Source organism: Staurois parvus, unplaced genomic scaffold, assembly GCF_062004578.1.
Source record: "Staurois parvus isolate SC_StPar_1 unplaced genomic scaffold, SC_StPar_1.0 ptg000671l, whole genome shotgun sequence".
Classification (NCBI taxonomy): Eukaryota; Metazoa; Chordata; class Amphibia; order Anura; family Ranidae; genus Staurois; species Staurois parvus.
The window spans coordinates 2,594,771-2,619,605 of NW_028318467.1; the positions used below are offsets into that span (position 1 = coordinate 2,594,771).

A 24,835-nucleotide genomic window follows, 5' to 3' on the forward strand; every position below is an offset into this window, starting at 1 on the left:
ATAGCATATAGAGCATATACAGCTATAGATCACAATCAGAACATAGACATGACATGTTGTCTCCCGTTTCGCAGACGGGACTTATTGTAAACTGTAATACAAGGCCATGTGGAGTGGAACAGTACATCAAGCATACACTACAACCAATGGATACGCAGAGGAAAGTGGATACAGCAATGTAGGTGTATGTTATCACGTCTTGAATCTCAGCATTTACAGTCAGGTCCATAAATATTGGGACATCGACACAATTCTAACATTTTTGGCTCTATAAACCACCACCATGGATTTGAAATGAAACGAACAAGAAGTGCTTTAACTGCAGACTGTCAGCTTTAATTTGAGGGTATTTACATCCAAATCAGGTGAACGGTGTAGGAATTACAACAGTTTGCATATGTGCCTCCCACTTGTTAAGGGACCAAAAGTAATGGGACAGAATGATAATCATAAATCAAACTTTCGCTTTTTAATACTTGGTTGCAAATCCTTTGCAGTCAATTACAGCCTGAAGTCTGGAACGAATAGACATCACCAGACGCTGGGTTTCATCCCTGGTGATGCTCTGCCAGGCCTCTACTGCAACTGTCTTCAGTTCCTGCTTGTTCTTGGGGCATTTTCCCTTCAGTTTTGTCTTCAGCAAGTGAAATGCATGCTCAATCGGATTCAGGTCAGGTGATTGACATGGCCATTGCATAACATTCCACTTCTTTCCCTTAAAAAACTCTTTGGTTGCTTTTGCAGTATGCTTTGGGTCATCGTCCATCTGCACTGTGAAGCGGCGTCCAATGAGTTCTGAAGCATTTGACTGATTATGAGCAGATAATATTCCCGAAACACTTCAGAATTCATCCTGCTGCTTTTTTCAGCAGTCACATCATCAATAAATATACAGCCATACATGCCCACGCCATGACACTACCACCACCATGCTTCGTTGACGAGGTGGTATGCTTAGGATCATGAGCAGTTCCTTTCCTTCTCCATACTCTTCTCTTCCCATCACTCTGGTACAAGTTGATCTTGGTCTCATCTGTCCATAGGATGTTGTTCCAGAACTGTGAAGGCTTTTTTAGATGTCGTTTGGCAAACTCTAATCTGGCCTTCCTGTTTTTGAGGCTTACCAATGATTTACATCTTGTGGTGAACCCTCTGTATTCACTCTGGTGAAGTCTTCTCTTGATTGGTGACTTTGACACACATACACCTACCTCCTGGAGAGTGTTCTTGATCTGGCCAACTGTTGTGAAGGGTGTTTTCTTCACCAGGGAAAGAATTCTTCGGTCACCCACCACAGTGTTTTTCCGTGGTCTTCCGGGTCTTTTGGTGTTGCAGAGCTCACCGTTGCGTTCCTTCTTTTTAAGAATGTTCCAAACAGTTGTTGTTTCAGCCTAATGATGGCTTGCTTCACTGATAGTGACAGCTCTTTGGATCTCATCTTGAGAGTTGACAGCAACAGATTCCAAATGCAAAAAGCACACTTGAAATGAACTCTGGACCTTGTATCGGCTCATTGTAATTGGGATAATGAGGGAATAACACACACCTGGCCATGGAACAGCTGAGAAGTCAATTGTTCCATTACTTTTGGTCCCTTAACAAGTGGGAGGTACATATGCAAACTGTTGTAATTCCTACACCGTTCACCTGATTTGGATGTAAATACCCTCAAATTAAAGCCGACAGTCTGCAGTTAAAGCACATCTTGTTCGTTTCATTTCAAATCCATTGTGGTGGTGTATAGAGCCAAAAATGTTAGAATTTTGTCGATGTCACAATATTTATGGACCTGACTGTATTTATGATGGAGTGCTATGAAGATTAGGGTATGGAAGGCACTAGATGTTGTGGACGTCATGGCTTACGTATTTATAACTTGAGTGTATGATATAGTTGAGATGAGTCATATCTGTGTAAAGGTATGTGCTCTATTTGGTTGGTGAAGAATGAATGATAAGGTGGTATGACAGGTGTGAAAAAAGAGAGGTCGGAAAGAAGAACAGAAAGAAAAAGAGATGCAGGATGAGATGGTGGGGGAATACGGGGGAAGGGAAGGAAAAAAAAAATTTATATGGGGGGGGGGATGGGTGTAACTTATTATTTTTACTTTTCTTTTTAACTTAACTTTGATTTCATCACATAAATTCCCTTATGTTATGCATTTTTGGTGACAGGTTCTCTAATAGACCCCTGCTGTTTCACCTGTCCTCCAATGAAACTAATGCAATACAGACAGTGACACAGGGGCCCGGAAGTGATATTTTAAATTTCTCTTCTTCTGGGTCAGTAAAAGGAAATGGAAATCAGCAAATGGACGGGGGGGGGGGGGGGCGGAATCTCTTCCATTTGACAGCTGGCTTGTCAGATTTACGTGACACATCCCAAGAGGATGAGGGCAGGCTGAACTTCCAGTGAAATCACCTAGGCAATCCAACCGGGAGTGGGTACCTACCAAAACTAGGTACCCGATCCTCAACCCCTCAAAAAAATGTCCAGAAGTGTTAGAGGAGGGCATAAAGCAGAACTTCCCTTTTGGGTGAAGTTCTGCTTTAAGAATACAAATATATATCTCAAATCTAAAAGAAGGACATTTATGAAAAGAAGAGAATTTTGCTGAGAAACAGGGAGAGTTGAAGGTACTGTACATGCGTGATGTGAAACCACTCAGACAAAACTGAATACAAACATTCCTTCATTGTAATGTCGCTTGCCTAGTGGCCAATTGGCTAATGAGTGTTTTAATGTGCATGCATTAAGGAGACTCAATGTTCTGAGCTAATATGAAATAATGTGAGCACCTAATGAAGGCTCCGTCGCCAAATGTATAGATGTAATGGCCTCGATCAGTAAATGCAGCTTCTACTCTAAACACTTCTCTGTTATTATCGGCATGCAGTTGCTGAATGTCGGAGAATGGTAAAGGGGTCCCTTGTGGGATGCAGTTTCCCCTCCAGAGCAGGCAGTAATGAGTCTTTGCACAGTGTAAGCTGGAGATAGGAAGCTTTGTTCATGGGAACAGTGGGGCCCAAAAGAAATTGTTTCTGCCTTATCTCGCAGCTCTTCAAATGTCATCAATGCTAGAAATTAGAGTGAAGAGTTCTGTAGTGATCGCTTCCATAAAGAGAACTCTGGTCTAATTAAAAACTTAGACTTTAAATAAACAGCCACTCATTCATGTACTTTTGCTAGTCAGGGTGTCAGATAAGTTCTAGTTACATTAATACAGTGTATTAAAGAGTACACTGGTGGTGGTAAATTAAATATATGTAGAGGCCTCACATGCAACCTCTGATATCAGCAACGGGCCACAAATAATATTCAGTTAAAGAACTCCATGAATTTTTTTTATCCCATGCAGTGGGGCTGTGCCTGCACTGCATGGGTTAACTGCTAGCTTTGTGCAGGGGCACCGAAAGGCTATACTTACCTGGTCCTTTGATCCTGCTCCCCAGCTTCCAGCAGTGGACTGTTCCTGCCATCCTCATGTCCAGAGCTGGTCTATGAATGTGATGACATCAGGAACAGTCCATTCACAAGATTGCTAGTGCATGGGAGGGGGGCAGGAGCAGCAGGTACATTTTGCCCGAAGTTCTTCTTTAATATAATGCATCAGAATGCTGAACTGCAGAGATGCAACATGAGATGGTCAGAGACTGTACATACGCTAGATCAGCCTTTCTCAACCAGGGTGCCTTCAGGCTTCTTCAGGGGTGCTTTGGCAAATGCCCAAAAATTGTATACAAGCTAGCAGGTGGATCAATCCTGCTTTTTAGTACACAAAGACACAGGTTTTCATGGTGTGCTTTTATGACCTTCTAGTCGCCAGCATCCTAACAACCAATGACATCATCAGTTGATAAGAAGGACATCAGGTGCATGCACATCATACTTCCTTGGCCCTCCCCTGCCCCTCTCTGTCAGCATTGGTTTCACATTAGCTGATTGAGGGAGAGAAAATGAGAGAGACTCACTGGAATACTAGTCAGTACCAGTGTGCAAAGGTGTATGTGCTTTGGAAGAATAAATCACCTCTAAAGTTGGGTGTACTGGATGTGTGTAGAATAGTTTTTTACATTTGAGAAACACTGTGCTAGATAATCAGACACTATAGGAGTTGGTGGAGGTTGGGGACATTCTGCAGGAGACTGCATAGACCTGAGACACATTATAGGAGACTGCTAGTGATCACTGCTATTACAGCTCTTTTACAAAACAGTACTTCCACATTTGTGCTCTGTACAGCCCCCATATATATTACTATCATGGATGTAGACCCTAACAATGAACTGCTCTTAATTGCTCCCTTTTGGTCAGTGGGATATACCATTGAAAGCATTTTCTTCAAATACCTGTTGATCCGAACTGAAATCCAGTGTTTTTCAATGAACTCAGCCAGTATTTTCTCAAGCAATTTTCTCAGGCCTGCCTAGTTCTCTCTGTGGTACCTTGTCCCTATGTTATAGATCATGAGAATTGTGGGTGGTCTGTAGTCTTCTGGTACCAGGGTGACAACACCGCACCTCCATAAATACAGTAGAGTGAGCGTTGTCACGCTAGGAAAAGAAGAGCGTCACTGGCAAAATCACCAGGTGAAAATAAAGGAAACAACTAAAAAGAAAACTATTGCAACCACCACATCTAAGGACTGCTAAGTGGAAATATATAAAATTTTTGTTCTTTCGTTTAGTTTCACTTTAATCACTTTTTTTTTTACAGGTAAGAAATGCATAGAGGTTTTTGCACTTATGGAACAACTAAAACACTTTCAATGGTATATTGTGCAGACCTAAAAAGAGAAAAGTAAAGCCAGCCATACATGATTTTGTTTTCGTTCAACCAGCAGGTTGTATGAAAGAAAAATTAGCTGATTCCCTCATCCACACATTTGATGTGGATGGGGAATCCTTCCATCGTGCTATCATATTCTGCTGGCGGGGAAGCCAGAATACAATGATCAATGTTGCCAGCTATAGCCGGCAGGACTGCACGTTTGTGAAAAACCTGGTAAACAACTCGATCGGTAGAGTGACTTGTGTCCAACCAGCTAGCCTATACATGGATTAAATTCATCTGGTCCTTGATGAATTTTGATCCATGTATGACTGGCTTAAAGTGATTGTAAACCTCAGACATTAAATATAAACAAAGCAAATCCCTCTATAGTGTGTACTTGTCTCACTTAGGAGCACTAAGTGTCATTTCTGTCTACTGCTTTGTTCCTTTGCTATCTGAATGAGTCACTTCTGACAAGTTTTCCTGACACCAAGAGAAAAATGGTGACGGGGAGGGACCTTTAGCAGATTGAAAGCCTCAGCTCTGTTCCTGTGAGCTTTGTGGGGGGGGGGGGGTGGTAGGCCCAGCACCCTTTGGTGCCTAGTGCGCTGTGGCATTAGAAAAATTATGCAATTGCTGTTTTTCTATGTTTGATTAGACTGACTTTACTCTGTAATTCCTCCAATGCCGCTCTATGGATGCAGTAGGTTTAAAGAGCACACCGAATACTTTAGTTAACTTCTTTAATAACTTCAATCTTCTTCATATAACTGCTTACAATGGCTTGTTTCATTTATCATACAGTAGCTTATTTCTTTCATATTACAGTGGTTTGATTCGATAGCTTATCTCGATAGGTTCAATAGATTCGATAAATTTGTTCTGTATATTTCGATAGATTGATAAATTCACTTGGATTTATAAATTCGTTATATTCGATAAGTTCGATAAATTTGATAAGTTCGATTGGATTATGATTACTCTACAGTGACGATTCGTAAGTTCGGTGGAACTACAAGTAAATACACACACAAAAGTTTTAACACACAGATCTACCTGCACTGCCAAACAACAGAGGAACACACAAGTGCATTAAATACCTATTTGGCCTTCTCTGCTTCCATAAAGCTTTTCTGATTGGAACTGTCTGTTTCCTCTTCTGTCTGGTGAGCATGTGTCTCTAGAAAATCCTAGCAGGGAGTTTTACACAGGCATAAATGTGAAACTGGCTGGGATTGGTTAAGGCTCTGTACAGTGTGAGGCTGTCTGTGATTGGCTCATCTTTAACTAACTCTTAAAGACATATTTTCCTTTTCTGCTTCTGCTAACACAATGAATATATAAATGTCATATAACAATCAAAGACATAAATTACAGCAATGATTTTGCTTTTGGCTTTAACATGTGCACATATATACTGTACTGAGGTTATTGGCAGGTTTGGTATACACATATATGTGAACCATATTAACAACCTAGGACTGGTCTTAGCTGGCCAGCTACAGGGGGGGGGGTGTCCCTTCCCTCCAATCAGCTCTCCTCACTGAGCTCTGCAGAGTGTAATTTCAGCTCTCCACCCCCTTAAGGGAAGTTGATTGTTAGGGTTGATATACAATTTACCAGTCAAGAACATCTGAAGGAATTTAAACCTGGACCTCTATGTAGCCACACCTCATTAGCATGCAGTGTACAATGTAAATAAAGTTGTGAACAGGCAGGTAAGAAACCTTTATTGTAGGAGAGATATAGCATGCCTCCTCTGCAATACAATGCTTGCCTGTCTGTACATTTTTTTTTTTCATTTAAATCACAATGAATGTTTGCTTATATTTTTGTGTAATAAAACAAGTACACAAACAAAAGGTGAAAAATGTGATTTGATGTTTATGACACAAACGTTATGTACTTTCTGGCCACTTAAACTTCAGATGAAGCCAATTAGTGCTGCTCAAACTCCAATTCATTGATCACACATCTGTCTTAGTCATAGAATCATTTATGAAGTCCGCGCAGTGCTGCAGAAGAAAAATACAGCAGTGATAAGTCAGTCTCTTGGGATAAACACAGAATGCTTGGACTGACTGCTACTACTCATTTATATTTAGATTTATATAAACTAAAATGAAAAAGTGAAGGGGTTGCGTCTTAGCTATAATGATTCTAACCTTGAATCTGGCTGTAGCCAACACAGGAACCTTTACCCCTGGTTCACACCAATGTGTTTCTTAGTTCTTTTTGCAGAAATGTACTACAGTCAATTTAGCATGTTCACTTCTATGCTTTTTTTGAGCTGCTGCGTTTTTGGAAAGGGTCAGGGAGTTTTTTAAACTCAAAAAGCAGTGTTTTTGCTACAATAAAGTTCAATGGAGAACTGCTGAAACCCACGTAGTGTGTTTTCACTGTGTTTTGTGTTTTTTTTTCCTGCCCAGCAACAAAAAGATTTCCACTTTTAACAAAAAAAAAACTGACAAAAAACACAAAACGTGGTAAAAATGCAAAGCACAAAAAGCATTATAAAATGAATCAAAAGAAAAAAAGCATAGGTGTGAACCAAATCTTAGGGTCCTTTCACACGGGCATTATGTTCTTTTTCATCAGTTCAGGCATATTTTTTCAAAGAAAAAACGGATCAGTTTTTCATCACTTTAAATCAGTTTTTACATCTGGTTTTTTAAATCCACTACCAATGCAAAAACAAACCGTTTGTCTGTTTACATCCGTTTTTCGTCCGTTCCATGTTTTGTTTTGTTTTTTTACAGAACAAAAATAGGGCTTTCTTCCTTTTATAAAAAACGGATGTTAACGGAAGCGAATGTAAATGGATATCAACAGATGATCAGCTGCTTGCCCAGAGAAATGCATTGATGTCCATTTGCCATCCATCCGTTGAAAAATGGATGTAAAAACGGACCATTTGTCCATTTACATGCGTTTTACATCCGTTTCTTTTTTTTACAGAACAAAAATAGGGCTTTCTTCTGTTTCAAAAAAATGGATGTTAATGGAAGTGGATAAAAACAGATGTCAACGGATGATCATCAGCTTATATCTGCTTGCCCATAGAGATGCATTGATGTCTGTTTTCATCCATCAACGGATGGATGAAAAACGGGCAAACAGAATGCCCTGGTGAAAGAGACCTTAGACATGACATGTCTTCTTTATTTGGTAGTCTGCTCACCTGAATGTCATTACCTTTTAATTCTTTCCTGCAGCATGCTACAGTTTGATTCTGGTTTATGCCGTAGTAACCTACAATGAAATGTGTTTTACTGCATGTTACTAAAATGCAAAAGTGTGAAGCCAGCCTACAACATTGGCACACACTGGTGAGATTATTTGCAGGCCAAACATATTTACATAAACACCTTTCAAGGTATAACACCATTATATAAATGACTAGCTCACTTTAATTAGTGTATTTAGATTTGTGCAATGAAAAATGAAATGGTGTATAGAAAAGGCTGAAAATGAAGTAAATGAAAATGCAAACATTGTTTAAAAAAGATGGTAAAGCTGATTAAACATTGTTAATAAATTATAATTACTTATTCAACTTTCATTTTTAGTCCCTTTTTTTGATGGCTTTAAAAATATTCTTAGACACATATTGTGACACTCGCAGGCCCAGCAGACATTCATGAATATAGTTGTAGTTGCTGATGGATGATGCTCTGCCTGAAATATAGGTCAGCATTCAAGAGTGAATCTGTAGATCAATAGGGGGTGGTGAAAGGGGAAGAAATATCATCTACCAGGGACAGCTCAAGTATTACAGGTTTTTTTTTTGTCTATATCATGTGATCAGGGAATTGGCCTTCAATAGTATTATGCAGTTCAGCAACGTCTGTCTTTGTGGTTTTTAGGTGGGCAAAAGGTGGACAACTCCTGAAGGAGGTGACAGAAGAGACCTTCGAGACAGTGGTAGATTACTCGTTCTTCACGGAGCCGGTGTCGTGTGAAGTCACCAATGCCCTAGGCAGCACCAATGTCAGCAGAACAGTAGATGTATATTGTAAGAGTCTGACCTCTGATCATTGTCCCTGTTCACATATTCTTATTACAATTTCCAGGATAAGCTTCTGTGCCATAAAGCAAACATACTTCACACAATGTACAATCACAAAAGCGCCTAATTATAAAAGGTTGAAACTAATATTCTACCTTATCTCTTTGCACTTCAACATTGGCACCTTTTCTGCTGAGCTTTTGTAGAAGATGCAAACAAATTTAGCAAAGAGACTGGGCAGACTGCAGCAAGATGAGACTTATTTTGTGTTGCCAAATGTTATTGAATAGGCTCCCTAGTGCAGAAGTAGTAGAAATTGGACATCCAAAGCAAAGACGTTGCTTATTGCTTGTGTTGAGCAATCAGAGTTTCACTGTTATTCTCCAGAGTGGATAAAAGGATTGGCCTTTCTTCATATTTGATGACCACTGCTGGAGCAGGCTGTGTACATGTTCCCTATTTGGGTGCCCAGTGGGTCACTTTATATTGGTGTTATTATTATGGAATCTGAACAAAACTGCCATTCCAAAAATGAAAATTGAGAGAGGTCTCTGGAGGTCAAACCAGAGTGCCAGAAGCTCAGGCAATGAAAGGTCGAGGTCAGCCAGAGGGTTTTCTAACATATGAAAGAGTGATTGGGTGATTATTTGGTGTCAACTCAGGGTCAAACCAAGTAAACAACTAGACATACCAAAATGGAGAGCTGGAACACAGTGAATACAAAGGTTAGGGCAAATGGAGTTCCCTTGGATTCAGGTTAGATGAGATCAGAAACACAGAAGACAAACTAAAGGTACTTCCTAGCCAAACTGCACCATAGAGCAGGCAACCAGACACTGTAGTCTGGTGTCCCACTGAAAGTTGAATGCCCATTCACTGAGTGTGCTGATACTTGCAAGTGCATGAGTGCTCACTGACAGGCATATTGATGCACACCACACATGTGACATTATTAAATGAACAAAGGCTACAACATGCATAATCTGAGGCACAGGAAAGCAGGCAGGGTATGAGGGGGCCACCAATAAGAGACCAGGATGGATAGTAACTGTCAGCCAACAAATGGCCAATTCACTGTTAACTAGATGATGAAGGACCATCATATGACAAACCTGATAAACAGGAAAGAGGCAAGTTCCTTAAAGCAGCATGGGAGAAGAGGGCCAGAGAGTTGGGTCACCACAAGCAACAAGAACAGTCCATCTCCAACTTCACTGCTTTGCTAAATAAGGCCCATTGTCCACTCCATCCAATAAAGTTAACCACAAAATAATGAGAATTTCACCATTTATAAATAGGCTCCTGACAATTCATCATTGTAGTTTCTGTGCTACATTGTATCTATTTGTAATACATAACAAAATATCCATTCCACCAACAACACACCGTGTTCCAATATATCTTAAAGTATCTCAATGTTGCTGATTACTCCAGTTGGACCTAGGATGACATCAGAACCAGAATCCGTTACTGTGGACCTTGGATCTGAAGCCACCTTTCATTGTGCATGGACTGGTAACCCGTCTCTGACCATTGTCTGGATGAAGCGTGGCTCTGGAGTGGTATGTACATATAACTTTGATGTTTATCTGAAAAGATGACCACAGATGTTGCTTTATTAGATTGGTGTCTGGGTATAGTGACTGATTTTATTGTAGAACATGGTGATATCACTCTCTAGACACTTTCTGTAATTCTAATTTTGATATCTTATAGAGAAAGTAACATTTCTATTTCAGTGTAAACCATACCTAGTGATATTGGTGTCTGTTTATGACACAGAGAATAGCTGCGATTCAACAGATCTCAGCTATTCTCTGGTCATTCACAGTTTATGACACTCAGGAGATCATGTCAGCCCTTCTCTGGAGATCTGTGTTCTCGCTCCAGATTCTCCAGCCCAGAGCTGGAGAATCAGAGGGACCGAAAACTAAGCAGAGATAATTTACCTCTGCTTAGTAAACTGATCTTTTACTGTAATCTCGCGAGATTATAGTAAAATGAGCCGTTTTCCAGAGTTTGTAGACCGTTCTCCAGCGTTTGGAGACCGTTCTCCCTTCGTTCGGAGAACTGCTTCATAAACTGCATTCACAGGAGAACTGTGTTCTCCGAGAATGCCGGAGAACTGAGCAGCGATCTATTACCGCTGGTCCATAAACGGACACCTTTATCAGTACTATCAGTGAATGGAGAAAAATATTCAGCCCTATTTAATGAACTGTGTTATAATGTAAAAAGTCCTTTCAAACCAGAAACTCAGACTAATTGTGCCTCTTTGTCCTGCTTTAAAACCCAACTTCAGCAATACATTTTGATAGATTGGCCAGAGCTTAGATCATTTGTCGAGTTTTTAGTTCTATGTATTCCCCCTTCTGGAAAATGATCTTAATTTCCTTTTCTGCTACTATCATAACCAAAATGTGATGGAAGTTACCCCTAATTGGGGACACAAACTATGATACCAACATGATGGCCATTATAACCTTTCCTCCTTTTATCAAAACATAAAAGTTGGCTTAACGCCACTAGGAGTTGCTTTTCCACTCCCAGTCTTATCACTGACATGCTGTGAAGGCGTGGGACTATCAAGTTGCAGTTTTCCTAAGTATTGCAAATATGTTGGACTGTGTGAGGAATTTAAACAGCTTTTATTTACACACATAAATGTAAATTTTCAGAAATTAAAGTCATGTTATATCATGCTAGGTGTGCTCTGCGGAGTCACTTGTTAATGCAGCACAGAATACAGCGGTTACAGTGCAAAGGATACATTTCTGGAGTCACCAAATGTCATCTACTGCAGATCTGAATTCTAGAAAGTAAATCTGAAAAGTAATTTTTTTTGTGTCACAGGTGTTAAGTAATGAAAACTCCTTGACTCTGAAAAACGTGCGCCAGGAAGATGCTGGGAAGTATGTGTGCCGTGCTGTGGTTCCTCGGGTAGGCGCTGGCGAGAGGGAGATCACCCTGACAGTGAATGGTAAGAAAATTATCCAGAATTTAGCAGACATGGAACAGGTGTATGTGTGTGGTGAGAGGGGGGAGTCATTTTTGTAACAAACATTCAGTTTTTGGCAAATGGTGAATTGTTAACGTTATTCCGTTATATTGATAGCCCAGCTTGTGAAGAAAAGGGTTAATACTGACCTGTCCCACCACCAGTGCCACAGATCTTGGCTCTGTTACAGAGCTACAGTGGCTGTAAAAATCATCTGTATCCATGTATCAGTTACCTAGTTTACCTAGTGTGCTGGGGTTCCACCCACTCCCTGCATCATTACTTTCTTCCCCAGCCTGACTGTTGCTGGCCTACCCTTTTCATTTGTTGGATTCCAGCCCTTTCAATCATGGAGGCTCAGTATCACATGTGGGTGTTACCTATGCTCGTCTGTATGCAAATGCAGCCTGTCTAGATACACCCACTCCTCCAAACTGACACCCACCCTTCAAGGTATTTTAACATTTGCATGACTCCCAGAAGCCAGGACACTGCCTGCATTAGGGCTGACGGTTCTTGAAAGGAGTACTGAAGCAGGGTGCTGTGATGTTTTTTTAGGAAGTTATATACAGCACCAGGGGTGGACTGACAACTCATGGGGCCCCCGGGCAATAGGGGATCATGGGGCCCCTGTGTCCTTGCCCAAACTTAAAAAAAGCCTATGAAAAAGGTACCAGGGGCATCTCATGGGGCCCCCTACTGACCCCGGGCCCTCGAGCAGTGCCCGAGTTTCCAAATGGTCAGTCCGCCCCTGTACAGCACTCTACTAATCTCTCCCTCCTGCCATTATTTGCCTGCATTGCATGGAGAAGCACAGAAACCCAGTGACGATGTTAAGTCTAAAGTAAGATGTGGAATTAAAAAGTGACAGAGCTGCTTTAGACCAACCTGACTTTCAGGTTACACTACTTGTGTGATATATAAGATTCAGCAGTATCCCTCCACCAAAATTTGGCTATGACTGAAATATAATTTTGGTGGACTATTTTTTGGGTGATGCGTTGGCTCTTACATGCTTTTCTGCAAGCTTTAGAGAACTGTGAAAAAACAATGAAAATTAGACCTTTGATGGGGGATAGAAAGATAGGAACGTTACACTGCACTGAGTAAAAGTTGGAGAGCTTGTACATGCTGTACAGTCATCTGAAGGTGCTAAACACATGTCTGAACTTGTAATGCCACCTAATTTTTTTTTTGCTAAGCAGAAAGCAGGTGACCATTGTCTGTATAAACTGAATGTGCAGTAAACCTGTTCTATATCTTGAAAGAGACGTTTTATACTTTAATTTCTTGCGGTGAGGCAGATTTAGCTTTTTAATATTAGAGATGTGTTTATGATTCCATTAAATAGGCAGAAAACCATTTTCCTGGACTCCGCAGTGCATGATAGTAATCAGCTTCCACCAAATAAAGAAATGCTTTATTCTGTATAAAGATGGAGGTGCAGCCAGCCTGATTGGAAAGGAAACTGTGTTAGGTATTACTATATTAGTTATAAAACTAATGCAACTTCCTAAAACAGGCAGATAGGAAATATTCTACATATCAAGAGCTCCTCTCCTGTGAAAAGGCTTTAACTTCAGCTCTACCTAAACCTCTACCATCCCACAGTCTAATGACAGCACATCGGCTGCCTGTTGCTGCTTCATGATTAGAATGTGAAATGGAGGTAGGGTTGCTGGATTCCCTTCCACAGCTATCCAAGATGGTGGCGCCTAGCAGTGGGAACCCAAGGGAGCCATGTGGATTATTTTCTGTACCAGTTTAGATAGATCAGAAAGGTGACAGGTTCTCTTTAAAGATAAACTCCAGGCAAACAGCTAAATAACCAGATAAAATACATATATAGGACCTGTTTCCTGCCAAATGATTTGTATTTTTGTGTATCCTGACTGGCAGTAAAGGAGACTTTTTTTTCTCTGTTGCAGTTCAGTAACACATACAGGTCTTGTCCATCCCATTCCTGATACTTGACAGTGAAAGGAGAAGCAGTGACTTATGAGCTTCTCTTCTCTCTCCTCCTATCAGAATGATCCTTGTTAGCATGTGAGAACTGCAGCAATACTTGTCTTTTTGTGCTGCTTCACCATCTCCAAGCCTGAGCTCTGCTGTATAAGGGGTTGCAAAAGGGTGATATCAAGTCATATTAGGCATTTACACTGCTTGCATTAAAGACTTTTAATGATGTATTACTAAATACAGAAATGCATTAGTTTGTGTAGAGTATATCTGCCTGGAGTTCAGCTTTAATTTATATTCCAAAAATAATGTAAGAGATCTGATTGGTTGCTATGGCCAGTGTGGAAGCATGCTTCTACACTAGTTACAGGTATGACAGGTTGCTGCTGTGATAATAAAGGTTATTTATCAGTGCAGGGTCCTGCGTGATGTGTGGATGCAGAGAGTCAGCCTGTTCACCATCTGGACATATCTGCGGTCGCTCTCAGGCAATTATAGTTTGTGTGGCGTTAGATTTGTGCTCATGAAGCCTCCGGTGTTTATCACATATTTTTCCAGTTTTCTACTCTTGCTGAGGGTGAAACTATGACGCTAAAATCACAGTTCCTCGCTGTCTGTCACGTTTTGCTAAAACACTTTTTCTTCTCAATCCCCTTCCTGACAAAATCATATTCCTGGTCTAGGGCAGATCAATAGCCAGCTGAACATGAAGGACAGAAGTGGCTTGCAACCTGATAACATACCCGAGTAACTGAAAACTGGGCCTCATCAACACCTTTTCCTCCTTACCTTCCAAGAGGAAGAGCAATTAATATGTAAACTCAGTCCCTAGCAGCTTCACAAATTATGGGAGACATTTATAAATTGTGTTCTGGATGAAGAATTCTGGTTGTACTAAACACATGCAACCCTGCATAAGATTTATATTCAAAAAGAAAAAGAGAGATTGTGCAACGCCGCCCAACAAAGCAGACTTCAGAGAAAGATGCAAAGCAAAAATATGTAATGTGCAGAGATCGCAGTGTGCAGCCTGCATGAATTTTCTGTACGTCTCCTACATATCTGAGCTCTGATCATCTGCTTCATCGAGCTGACTGACAGAAAAGCTTAAAGCATTTGTGAAGTCTGTTCTTAAAATGTAGGCTGCTATATCGTTCCAGGCAAAACACTAATATATATCTATTGGCCCTTAACAGAGTTCCAAAATTCAGTCAAGTAGCTTGAACTAATTCTAATTCAATGGTCATATGGCCTTGGGTCTCAGTTCCCATGCCTGCTCTCTGGTTGGAGGGATATGTATAGATAGGAGGCATCAAGTCATCAGTCCCATATTGCTGATCACCAGTTGCCACTTCCATAATGCTGACCGCCAGTCCCATATTGCTGACCACCAGTTGCCAGTCACATAATACCGACCCTACTGGGGCACTTCGATAATGCTGACCACCTATCACCAGTCCTATAATGCTTGTCACCAGCCCATAATGCTGACCACCAGTCCCATAATGCTGACCACTAGTCACCAGTCCCATAAAGCTGATCATCAGTCACCAGTCCCATAATGCTGACCACCAATCCCATAATGCTGACCACCAGTCGCCACTCTCATAGCACAAACCACAATCTGACGAATGTACAGCAGCGATGCTGTGTAAGTCCAATTAGCAGATGAGGAATGCAGACTGACCACTGATTTACTTCTATGTTCAGCATGGTCAGGAGACTAAGGGAACTGGCAGGATCAACAGGTATTTAATGTGAAGTCAACAATGTATATAAATAAAAGCAAGCTGTATGTACACCATGGGGGACAGAAGAACATACAAAAAATATTAATATTAAGGCTTAAAATTACTTTAAGCAAAGCAGAAAAGGAGAAGCTGATAGTACATGAAGGGAACTGAGCTTTTTTTAACCTCTTCTTCGTACTTCCTAGATTATATGATACCGAGGTGCAGCAGTGGCCACGCTGTGGAGATAAAATTTCAAGCCATCAGTAATGTGATATGTAATGCAGTCTGTTAGTATCATTAAAGTCCCAGCTCACCTTTTAAAAAGAAATGGCCTGTGCAGTCAAGGGGCCCCAGTAGGTATTAAAAAACTGAGCATCTTTGTAAAATGTTCATTAATATTAATTTTATTGTCATACTTGTAGGCCATTTGCCCCCCTCCAGGAAGCCTGGCTGAAAAACTCCCAATTAGTAACCCCACATTCTTTCTTGTTGCTAAGATATGACAATCATTGGGCACTCACACCCAACATTACAAGAGCCAAAACCAATGGTTTTCACTTCCTAGCAACAAGATGGGATGTGCAGATTGCTAATTGGGAGTTTTTCAGTCAGGCTTATAGGTGAGCCCAATGGTCTACAAGTATGACATAAAAATTAATGGATCAATTTTCAGAGGGAGCATGTGATAGGCATTCAGGAGGTGCTACTGCTGCCTGTTTTTTTTTTTTTTAATGCGCGACCAAGTAGTGCGGCCTTATTGATCTCAATGGGCAAGTTTTACAGGCAGTGCTGCCCATTGTCCTCTGCAGCCCAAGTTACAGATGCTGTAGCAGTGAAGCAAAAGCATTGTTGCCACGGCATGTGAACAGTCCTGTCAGGCTGTAATGTTATCATCGGAGTGCAGCTCAGTGTGAAAGATCCCTATAACAAAGCTTTGGTTTTCCTGTTTTTTATCCCTCCTTGTAACATAGTTTTATGACCTGTTGATATTGCTGGTATATTGTCCTATCTGTAATTTTTTTCACATCTTTTAACAGGTTGACAATGCTGTTCATTTACAAATTAAATCCTGCAGGGGGTAATTTTTAATTGATCATTTTAGATTAAATAGTTTACATTGTAAATTCAGCACTGTATGAGTTTTAAGTGATGAACTCAGGATAACACATATTACAGTTTTAACCAATACAACTTTCTTCCTTATTTTGATACATTTTCTTCAGTCTATGATAGGCTGCCTCACTTGACCTCTTTTGGCTGTAAGAATAAAACCTCATTATCATTAAGGTTCTGTCTTTGGTTTTTTGAAAAATCTTCTCATCAATAATCAATGAACCATATGACCCCTCTTCTTCTTGAGTATAGTATAGGCCAGTGTTACTCAGCCTTATTTCAGTCAAGGTACCCTTTAAAATTATGGACAGTCCCAAGGCACCCTTTAAAATTACGGAGAGTCTTCAGGCACCCCATTCTAAAATGTGAAAAACGGTTCTAATAGCTTTGTATAGTGCAGAAACATCCACACATGTAGGACACCCAACATTAGAGGTGATTTATTCTTTCAAAGCAAATACACTTCTGCACACCGGTACTGACTAGTATACCAATGTTTCTCTTCTCCCTCAGTTTTTTTCTATCACTGAGCTAATGTGACCCCAGCACTGACAGAGAGAGGCAGGGGATGATCAAACTAGGATTCTGTGCAGGCAGCTTACATCCTCCTTATTAACTGATGATGTTATTGGCTGTCAGGACGCCTGTGGCTAGAAGGTCGTAATGGTGCCTGTGTGCCCATAATGAAAACCTGTGATTTTGCGTAACTAAAAGGCAGGTTTGTTCCACCCACTAGCTTGTATACAAGATTTGGGCAATTTTTGGACAATTTTCCAAGGCACCCCTGAAGAAACCTCAAGGCACCCCAGGGTGCCTGGGCACCCTGGTTGAGAAATGTTGGTATAGGCTGTAGCAAGGCTTGTGTCATAACTGGCACAGAGCACATGCCCTTGACAGTTACTAGTGCATTGTGATACTTAAAGCTGAAATCCAGCTTTCCCGTCTATCTTGCACAGTTGTATAAACTCCCCTCCTGCACTGCAATTGCTTACTCTGATTTCACTGCACATTGAAGCCCTCCAAATGTAGATTAGATGTTGCAGCAAGTCAGATAGAGCCCACCTAATTTCCTGGCTGGACTGCAACCAGCATCATTTTGCAATTTTCTCCACAGTCTGACTGTTCCTGGCCTATGCCCTGTCGGCATTGCATAGAGAAGCACAGAAACCCACACTAAACATCCATAGGAAGCTAGCCGGCCTGACGTGCAAGGGGCCTTAAAGTAGGTATAAACCCAATCACTAAAATCTCATATAATCTTTACTATATTATTATAATTTCAACAGTTGTTTTAAATCTTTCATTAAAATAATTCCTGGTGATCCTGCCATGAAGGCCCTTGTACAGGCATTTCTGTCCCCATCACCTAGTCGTGCTCCTATATTGCCACCCTGTCACATACACTCCTGGAAGAGACTACAGGTAGCCGTGCTAACACACATTGTGTAGGCATAGTCCACTGTTGTCACTATCAAGAGGTCGATCCAGAGCAATGTGCAGTCGATGCTGTAGTGAATCCATATAGACAGGAAGTAGCTGAAAGGGGCTGGAGGGGATCAGTAGCATTTAGATGAAAAAAAGGTATGATAAAAGGATGAAAATACTATTTTATTAAAACAATGACAACTATTTATGATATAGACCATATAATTCATAAATATGTGGTAGATACTAGTTAGAAATTTGTCTCACGGTACTGCAACAAATGTTGAAATGTGTCACTAAGGTGTGCATGGATCTGTCACAGAATATTGTCTCAGACGGAATTTTGTCTTTGGCACAATACCCCAAGAAATTTGCTGCAACAATAGCAAAAGACAGTAAAAGTATCTGAAATAAGGTCTAAATGAATTTGTTGTACACGTCAGTACTAACAATGAAAATGTTGCACGAGTTTCATGATTTGGTGCAAGGCTTCTGACTACATTCACAGCACCAGAAATGTGCCTTACTGAATCATATCCACAATGCCTTAGCAAACTGTCAGTCAGTTAAGCCCCATATGCATGGGGCAAATATCAGCCTGTATCAACTGGTTCAATAGAAACCAGACGACATTCGGCCCATGTGTACACCAGCCTGTCTGACAGAAGCCAGCCAAACGGGTAGTTTCTGTCGAACAGATATGCTGGAAAACCAGCATCTGATTGTCATCCAATCAGTGTTGGCAGCCAACGACTGCAAGCGCTGACCGTTGTGTGTTCTGGCTGGGGGCAGTCTCCCTCTCAGAACACAATAGCTCAGCGGGGATATCACTGTACTAATATTCGATAGTTAGTAGAGTGAGCTTCTCCTGAGCTTTTCAGTTTTTTTTTCCTTTAGTCCATTGGGTTGAACGAAAAAACTGATAGTGTGTACCAGGCATTAAGGTTTTGTTCTATTTTAAAGTGAACCTGTCAGTGAGCCACCTGGGCCCAGGGGAGGCATTTCATAGGCTTCCTAATCATGTGATCATTGTGAATGGCTATCACAGGGATCATGTGATTGGGAGTATATCCTTCTAACTCCTAAACTTCCCTCTGTGACCAGGAGCTCTCGCTGACAGTAATTCAGCACAAAAAAGAAATGCATATATGTGGCCACAAAACAGGGCCATCTCTGTGCTGCCACATATACAGTTGCAAGAAAAAGTATGTGAACCCCTTGGGATTATGTGGAGTTTTGCATGAATTGGGCATAAAATGTGCTCTGAACGTCATCTAAGTCACAACAATAGAAAAACACAGTCTGCTGAACATAATACTACACAAACATTAGATGTTGCCATGGTTTAATTGCACATAACATGTAAACATTCACAGTGCAGGGAGGAAAAAGTATGTGAACCTTTGGACTTAATAACTGATTGATCCTCCTTTGGCAGCAATAACCTCAACCAAACATTTCCTGTAGTTGCAGATCAGACCTGCACAACGATCGAGAGTAATTTTGGACCACTCCGCTTCACAAAACTGTTTCAGTGTAGCAATATTGTTGGGATGTCTGGTGTGAATCGCTCTCTTAAGGTTATGCCACAGCATTTCAATCGGGTTGAGGTCCGGACTCTGACTGGGCCACTCCAGAAGGCGTATTCTGTGCTGTTGCAGCCATTGTTTTGTTGAATTACTTGTATGCTTTGGGTCATTGTCCTGTTGCATCACCCATCCTCTGCAGAGCTTCAGTTGGCGGACAGATGGTTGTATGTTTTCCTGCAAAATGTCTTGATAAACTCTGGAATTCATTTTCCCATCAATGACAACAATCCGTCCAGGCCCTGAGGCAGCAAAGCAGCCCCAAACCATGATGCTCCCTCCGCCATGTTTTACAGTGGGGATGAAGTTTTGATGTTGGTGTGCTGTGCCTTTTTTTCTCCACACATAGTGTTGTGCAGTCTTCCCAAACAACTCAATCTTAGTTTCATCTGTCCACAGTATATTTTGCCAGTAGTGCTGTGGAACATCCAGGTGCTCTTTTGCAAACTTCAAACGTGCTGCAATATTCTTTTTGGACAGCAATGGCTTCTTCCATGGTGTCCTCCCATGTACTCCATTCTTGTTTAATGTTTTCCTTATTGTAGATGTGTCAACAAAAATGTTAGCATGTGCCAGAGATTTCTGTAGGTCTTTAGCTGACACTCTAGGATTCTTCTTTACCTCATGCAGCATTCTGCGCTGTGCTCTTGCAGTCATTTTTACAGGACGACCACGCCTAGGGAGAGTAGCAACAGTGCTAAACTTTCTCCATTTGTAGACAGTCTGTCTTACCGTGAACACATGAACATCAAGGCTTTTGGAGATACTTTTGTAACCCTTTCCAGCTTCATGCAAGTCAACAATTCTTGATCGTAGGTCTTCTGAGAGCTCTTTTCTGCGAGGCATGGTTCACATCAGACAGTGCTTCTTGATACCAGTAAACCCAAAACAGGTGTGTGTTTTTTAAGGGCAGGACAGCTGTCAGCAACACATCCAATATCATCACACTGATTGGAGTCAAGGTTGGCTCACTCCTGGCTCCAATTAGCTCTGGGAGAAGTCATTAAGCTAGGGCCTCACATACTTTTTCCTCCCTGCACTGTGAATGTTTACATGTTATGTGCAATTAAACCATGGCAACATCTAATGTTTGTGTAGTATTATGTTCAGCAGACTGTGTTCTTCTATTGTTGTGACTTAGATGACGTTCAGAGCATATTTTATGCCCAATTCATGCAAAACTCCACGTAATCCCAAGGGGTTCACATACTTTTTCTTGCAACTGTATGTATAGAGTGGGCAGGAAGGTGTTAAGACCAACAAACAAAGTAGTGAATTTACTAATTGCAAATAGACTGTTCCCTTTGTAAGTGGAGATGCTCCAGAGCTTAGTAAATAAGGGGACGCTCTGCTGACTTCCATCATTGAAGCAAGTGCAGTCTAACATGTTGGGGTTTTTTTTCTTCGCATGTGATTGTGTAGTCTTTGCAAAGTGAAGCTTAATATCATTTACTAAGTTCTGGAGCAACTGCACTTGAAAAGTGAAACGTCTTTAGTAAATCAATGCCAATGTGTCCGGTATTACTTTGGTTAGTGTAAAAACCTTTTCAGTTATGGGTAGCTGGCACATTCTGCCATAATAGCTCAGACTTCCCCAAACTAGGGAGCACAGCTCGGCCCACCTAACAAATATATGTACCCAATGAGACAGTGGCAGTATGGGACATATAATGATCAGTGGGTGGGGCTCACACCAAAAGTCAAGAAAGTCAAGCCCATCGTCATAAAATGAAACAAAGATCAGAGGGGTGTATGAAAGAAGCTTATCTGGCTAACAATAATAGTAGTCGCCTTGTGGCTTCTGCTTTTGGGTCGGGCTTTACCCAAACATTTAAAATGGCTGACAGATTTCATGTAATGTTCTAAGACGGAATCAGCAACATGTGACACATCAGTAAAAATAATCAGGATCTTACAGTAAAGATATTTTGTTAGGTATAGGATAGAAAAGATGAAAAATAAGGTTACATTTGGAATTTTTCTTCAAATTAAACCAAACAATTTAAAATGGGCATTAATGACATCCTCAGAATGCCACATCCTATCCTATCCTTTCCAGAAAGCGGGTGCTTTCTTACATTGTAAACACCAATAAAATCTAATTTTTATGATATCTTTCTTTTAAAGTGGTGAGATGAATGCTAAGAGGAAGCTACACTACCTGACCTTAAGGCGGTACAGTCTCTCCCACAAGAATGATTAAAGTCAGCTACTGAATGTCAGCCGTAGCCACCTATTTCTCCTAATTTCCCAGTGCACACTGATTCTCCTGTCTCTAAATAACACACACACGCACATACACACATAGATAATGCAATAAGAGGCATGCAGGAGCTGTGGGGAGATATGCCAGTGGCATCACATTGAGTCAGGATGAGGAATGCGCCATTCGGCTTTATCTCGCCGCGCCTTGCAAAGTGATATTGTTTTCCTTCAACTCACGCTCCCTTATCGACAGCAGGAGTTTAATTACAATTAAATAGCTAGCAGAAAACAAAAACAGCAGTAAGAAAACAACGCAGACAGGCAGAAAGGCTTGTAGAAAATGTAAAAGGAAATCACGTATCACGTAATGAAGGCTCTGTCATCTGCGGGAACATCTCGGAAAAAATGTTAGTATGCCAGCATACCTAGGTGTGTGGGTTTTTACAAAGCTTCGTAAAGGTGCACCCCACAGATACCACACATGCCAAAAGTCCCAGACCGACTGCTGAGGACAGTTATAGGTAAAAGTCTAATATTACCAATGGCAGAAAGGATCACCAATAAGCTCTACAACTGGTTAATCATATCAGAATTGTATAGATACTTTTAAATAGCTCATTCGCTCTTGTTGCCTGTTTTCTACCTGATAATTTACAGTGCCCTAAAATTGGAGCAATACAGTACATGGCTTTCACAACTTACTCCAGCTGGTGTAAGTTTTGCTGCCTTTAGGTATGTTTTTGTCAGCAGTCATGTGCAATTAATTTCGGTTTAGTTTTTTTTTCGGGTGAACATTTCATCTTCATAGATTCAGATGTATCCAAATCTCCGAATGGACACAGAAACGAATGACAACGGATCCGAAAAAAAGTTGTAATTAAATTTATGAATGCATTCATTTCATTCGGATGATGTAACATGATGTAATAGTAATTCGAGCCCATGGCGAAGTGAATTAAATTTTCGAATTTGTTTGACAATTTGGATCCAGATAACGAATGAATCCGAATTTTGTTCCATTCATTAATTCGGATGCACATACCGTTAGTCAATATTGTCCAATCAGCTCATGCCATTTCTCTCGGTGGGTTGGACTAACATCCGAAAATATTGCATCCATTTAAATCTGTTTGATTTGATAATATATCAAATATATAGCAATCAAAAACTGTAAAATGTTTCTAATTCTCCTGGCCCAACGAATATACGAAATGAATGCCAAAGATACAAAACGAAGTCCAAAAATGAATTGGTTCAACATAATGAATAAGACGAAACACACTTCCTCAATTAATGAATGCATTGGAAACAAAAATTTCTGGTGTGCACATGTATATTTGTCATTCTTTCTATTTTTTACCAATACTTTAAATTAGATAGAAAGACAATAAGTATATAAGAAACATCCCCTGGCACCTAAAGAATAATTCCAGGTATGGATAGCGTATTTATTTTTTATTTTGTTTACATTGGTCCAGCAAAGCATTTCCTGATTGGATGAAGTGGAGGGTCAGTGACATCACACTTTCCACCTTGTCCATTTAGAGAATGCTTTGCATTCATTGAAAAAATGCAAAGCATTCTCTGAATGGCCCACTTGTGGCCATCTTCCTGTGTTCACAATGCATCAGGGTACTGGAAGCAAGTGGAGATCATTGAAGTAGCGGTGTCTACTTCAGTAATTTGCAGCTTCCAGGGGCTTCGGCCAGGTATGGCCCACTGGAAGCAATTTGGTTTTTTGAAACTAGGAGTGAAGTACCCAGACCGGGGCATGCCTCAAACAGTACAGAAAAACCTATCAATAACTGCTGTGTTACATGCTGTTCATACTCACTCAGACATTATGAGATTCATTTTCTGTATTCAGCAAAAAGCCTTTTTGACCCTCCTGTCCATCACATCTGAGCAGCCTATGTGACTATAGAGTCACACTTGTAGGCGTATACACAGTGGTAAATGACAGCCCACTCCCTCCTTCCTCCTCCATATCCACTAACCAGCTAAACACAATAGGGGTGGTATATTACATGTTGATTGATGGAGGCATCACCTCCTTCTTATCCTAAGACACAGGCTGGAGGTGTGTGATACAGCTTGTGACTGTCAGAAACCCGTCTACACCATGCTATTGCCAAAAAAATAATAAAGATTTGATTTCAAATATATATTTTATGAAAACTGAAAACTAAAAACAGTTTATTGATATTATTTATTTGTACTCTGTGTCCCAAAGACTGTTTTTTTATTTTGAGCATGTGACCAGCAGCAGAGGAATAGAAGCTCCTCCTGCTTATGTTTCCCAGCAGACAGGCTGGGAAAGAGCTGGGTTATGTAACAGCTCTATATCGATTAGGAAATAAGGTACTTAGATTATTTTGTATTATAATAATTACAGTGCCATCATCCATTTACAGAAATAGAAAGGACAAGGTAAAGTAAACAGTATGTGTTTAGTATCACTTTAACGTTTACAGTTAAAGCAGAACTTTGCCCATAACAACTTGTTAAAAAAGAAAGTTCTTTAGCAAGGAAAATACATTCCACATTAATAATTATGTTACGGTCTGTAAATTCCCCCCCCCCCCCAACATTGTCCCTGTTTGTTCTTGCTGGAGGATGCCATTTTGCTGAATCCCAGAGCCCTGAAAAGCAGTAAGTCTTAAGGCTGTCAGCAGACTGGCCTATAGAAATTCGGGGCAGTGCCTAAAGATAGAGAGCAGCTCAGCATGTGCAGAGCAGGGTGAGACAGTGTATTACTGGATTTTAACTGCTTCCCTGCCACCCTATAGTAGAACTACTGCTACAGGGCTGCGCAAAATCATGTATATATACGTGATTTTGCATTTGTGGCAACAGCTGTTGATCATCAGGTCTCAGCCGGAGATTCCTCTCTGGCACTCGGCGATCGCCGAGCAACAGTGAAAGGGGAGAGATCTGTGTGTAAACAACACAGATCTCTCCCCTGTCAGCACAAACAGGCTGCTTTGTATTGCTCTGCATAGCAGAGCAATACAAAGCAGCTTGTTTCCCTAGT

At 40.8% G+C, this 24,835-nt stretch overlaps 1 protein-coding gene across 2 annotated transcripts in view; it reads left to right on the forward strand.

Moving 5' to 3' along the window:
• Positions 1-24,835, forward strand: part of KIRREL3 (kirre like nephrin family adhesion molecule 3) — a 1,079,924-nt gene that overhangs the window by 930,111 nt on the left and 124,978 nt on the right. For both annotated transcript variants that reach the window (XM_089652098.1, XM_089652099.1), the window contains exons 8-10: positions 8,640-8,788; positions 10,217-10,344; positions 11,636-11,762. In XM_089652098.1, the coding sequence (XP_089508224.1) occupies positions 8,640-8,788; positions 10,217-10,344; positions 11,636-11,762 (404 nt within the window). The remainder of the gene's footprint in view (positions 1-8,639; positions 8,789-10,216; positions 10,345-11,635; positions 11,763-24,835) is intronic.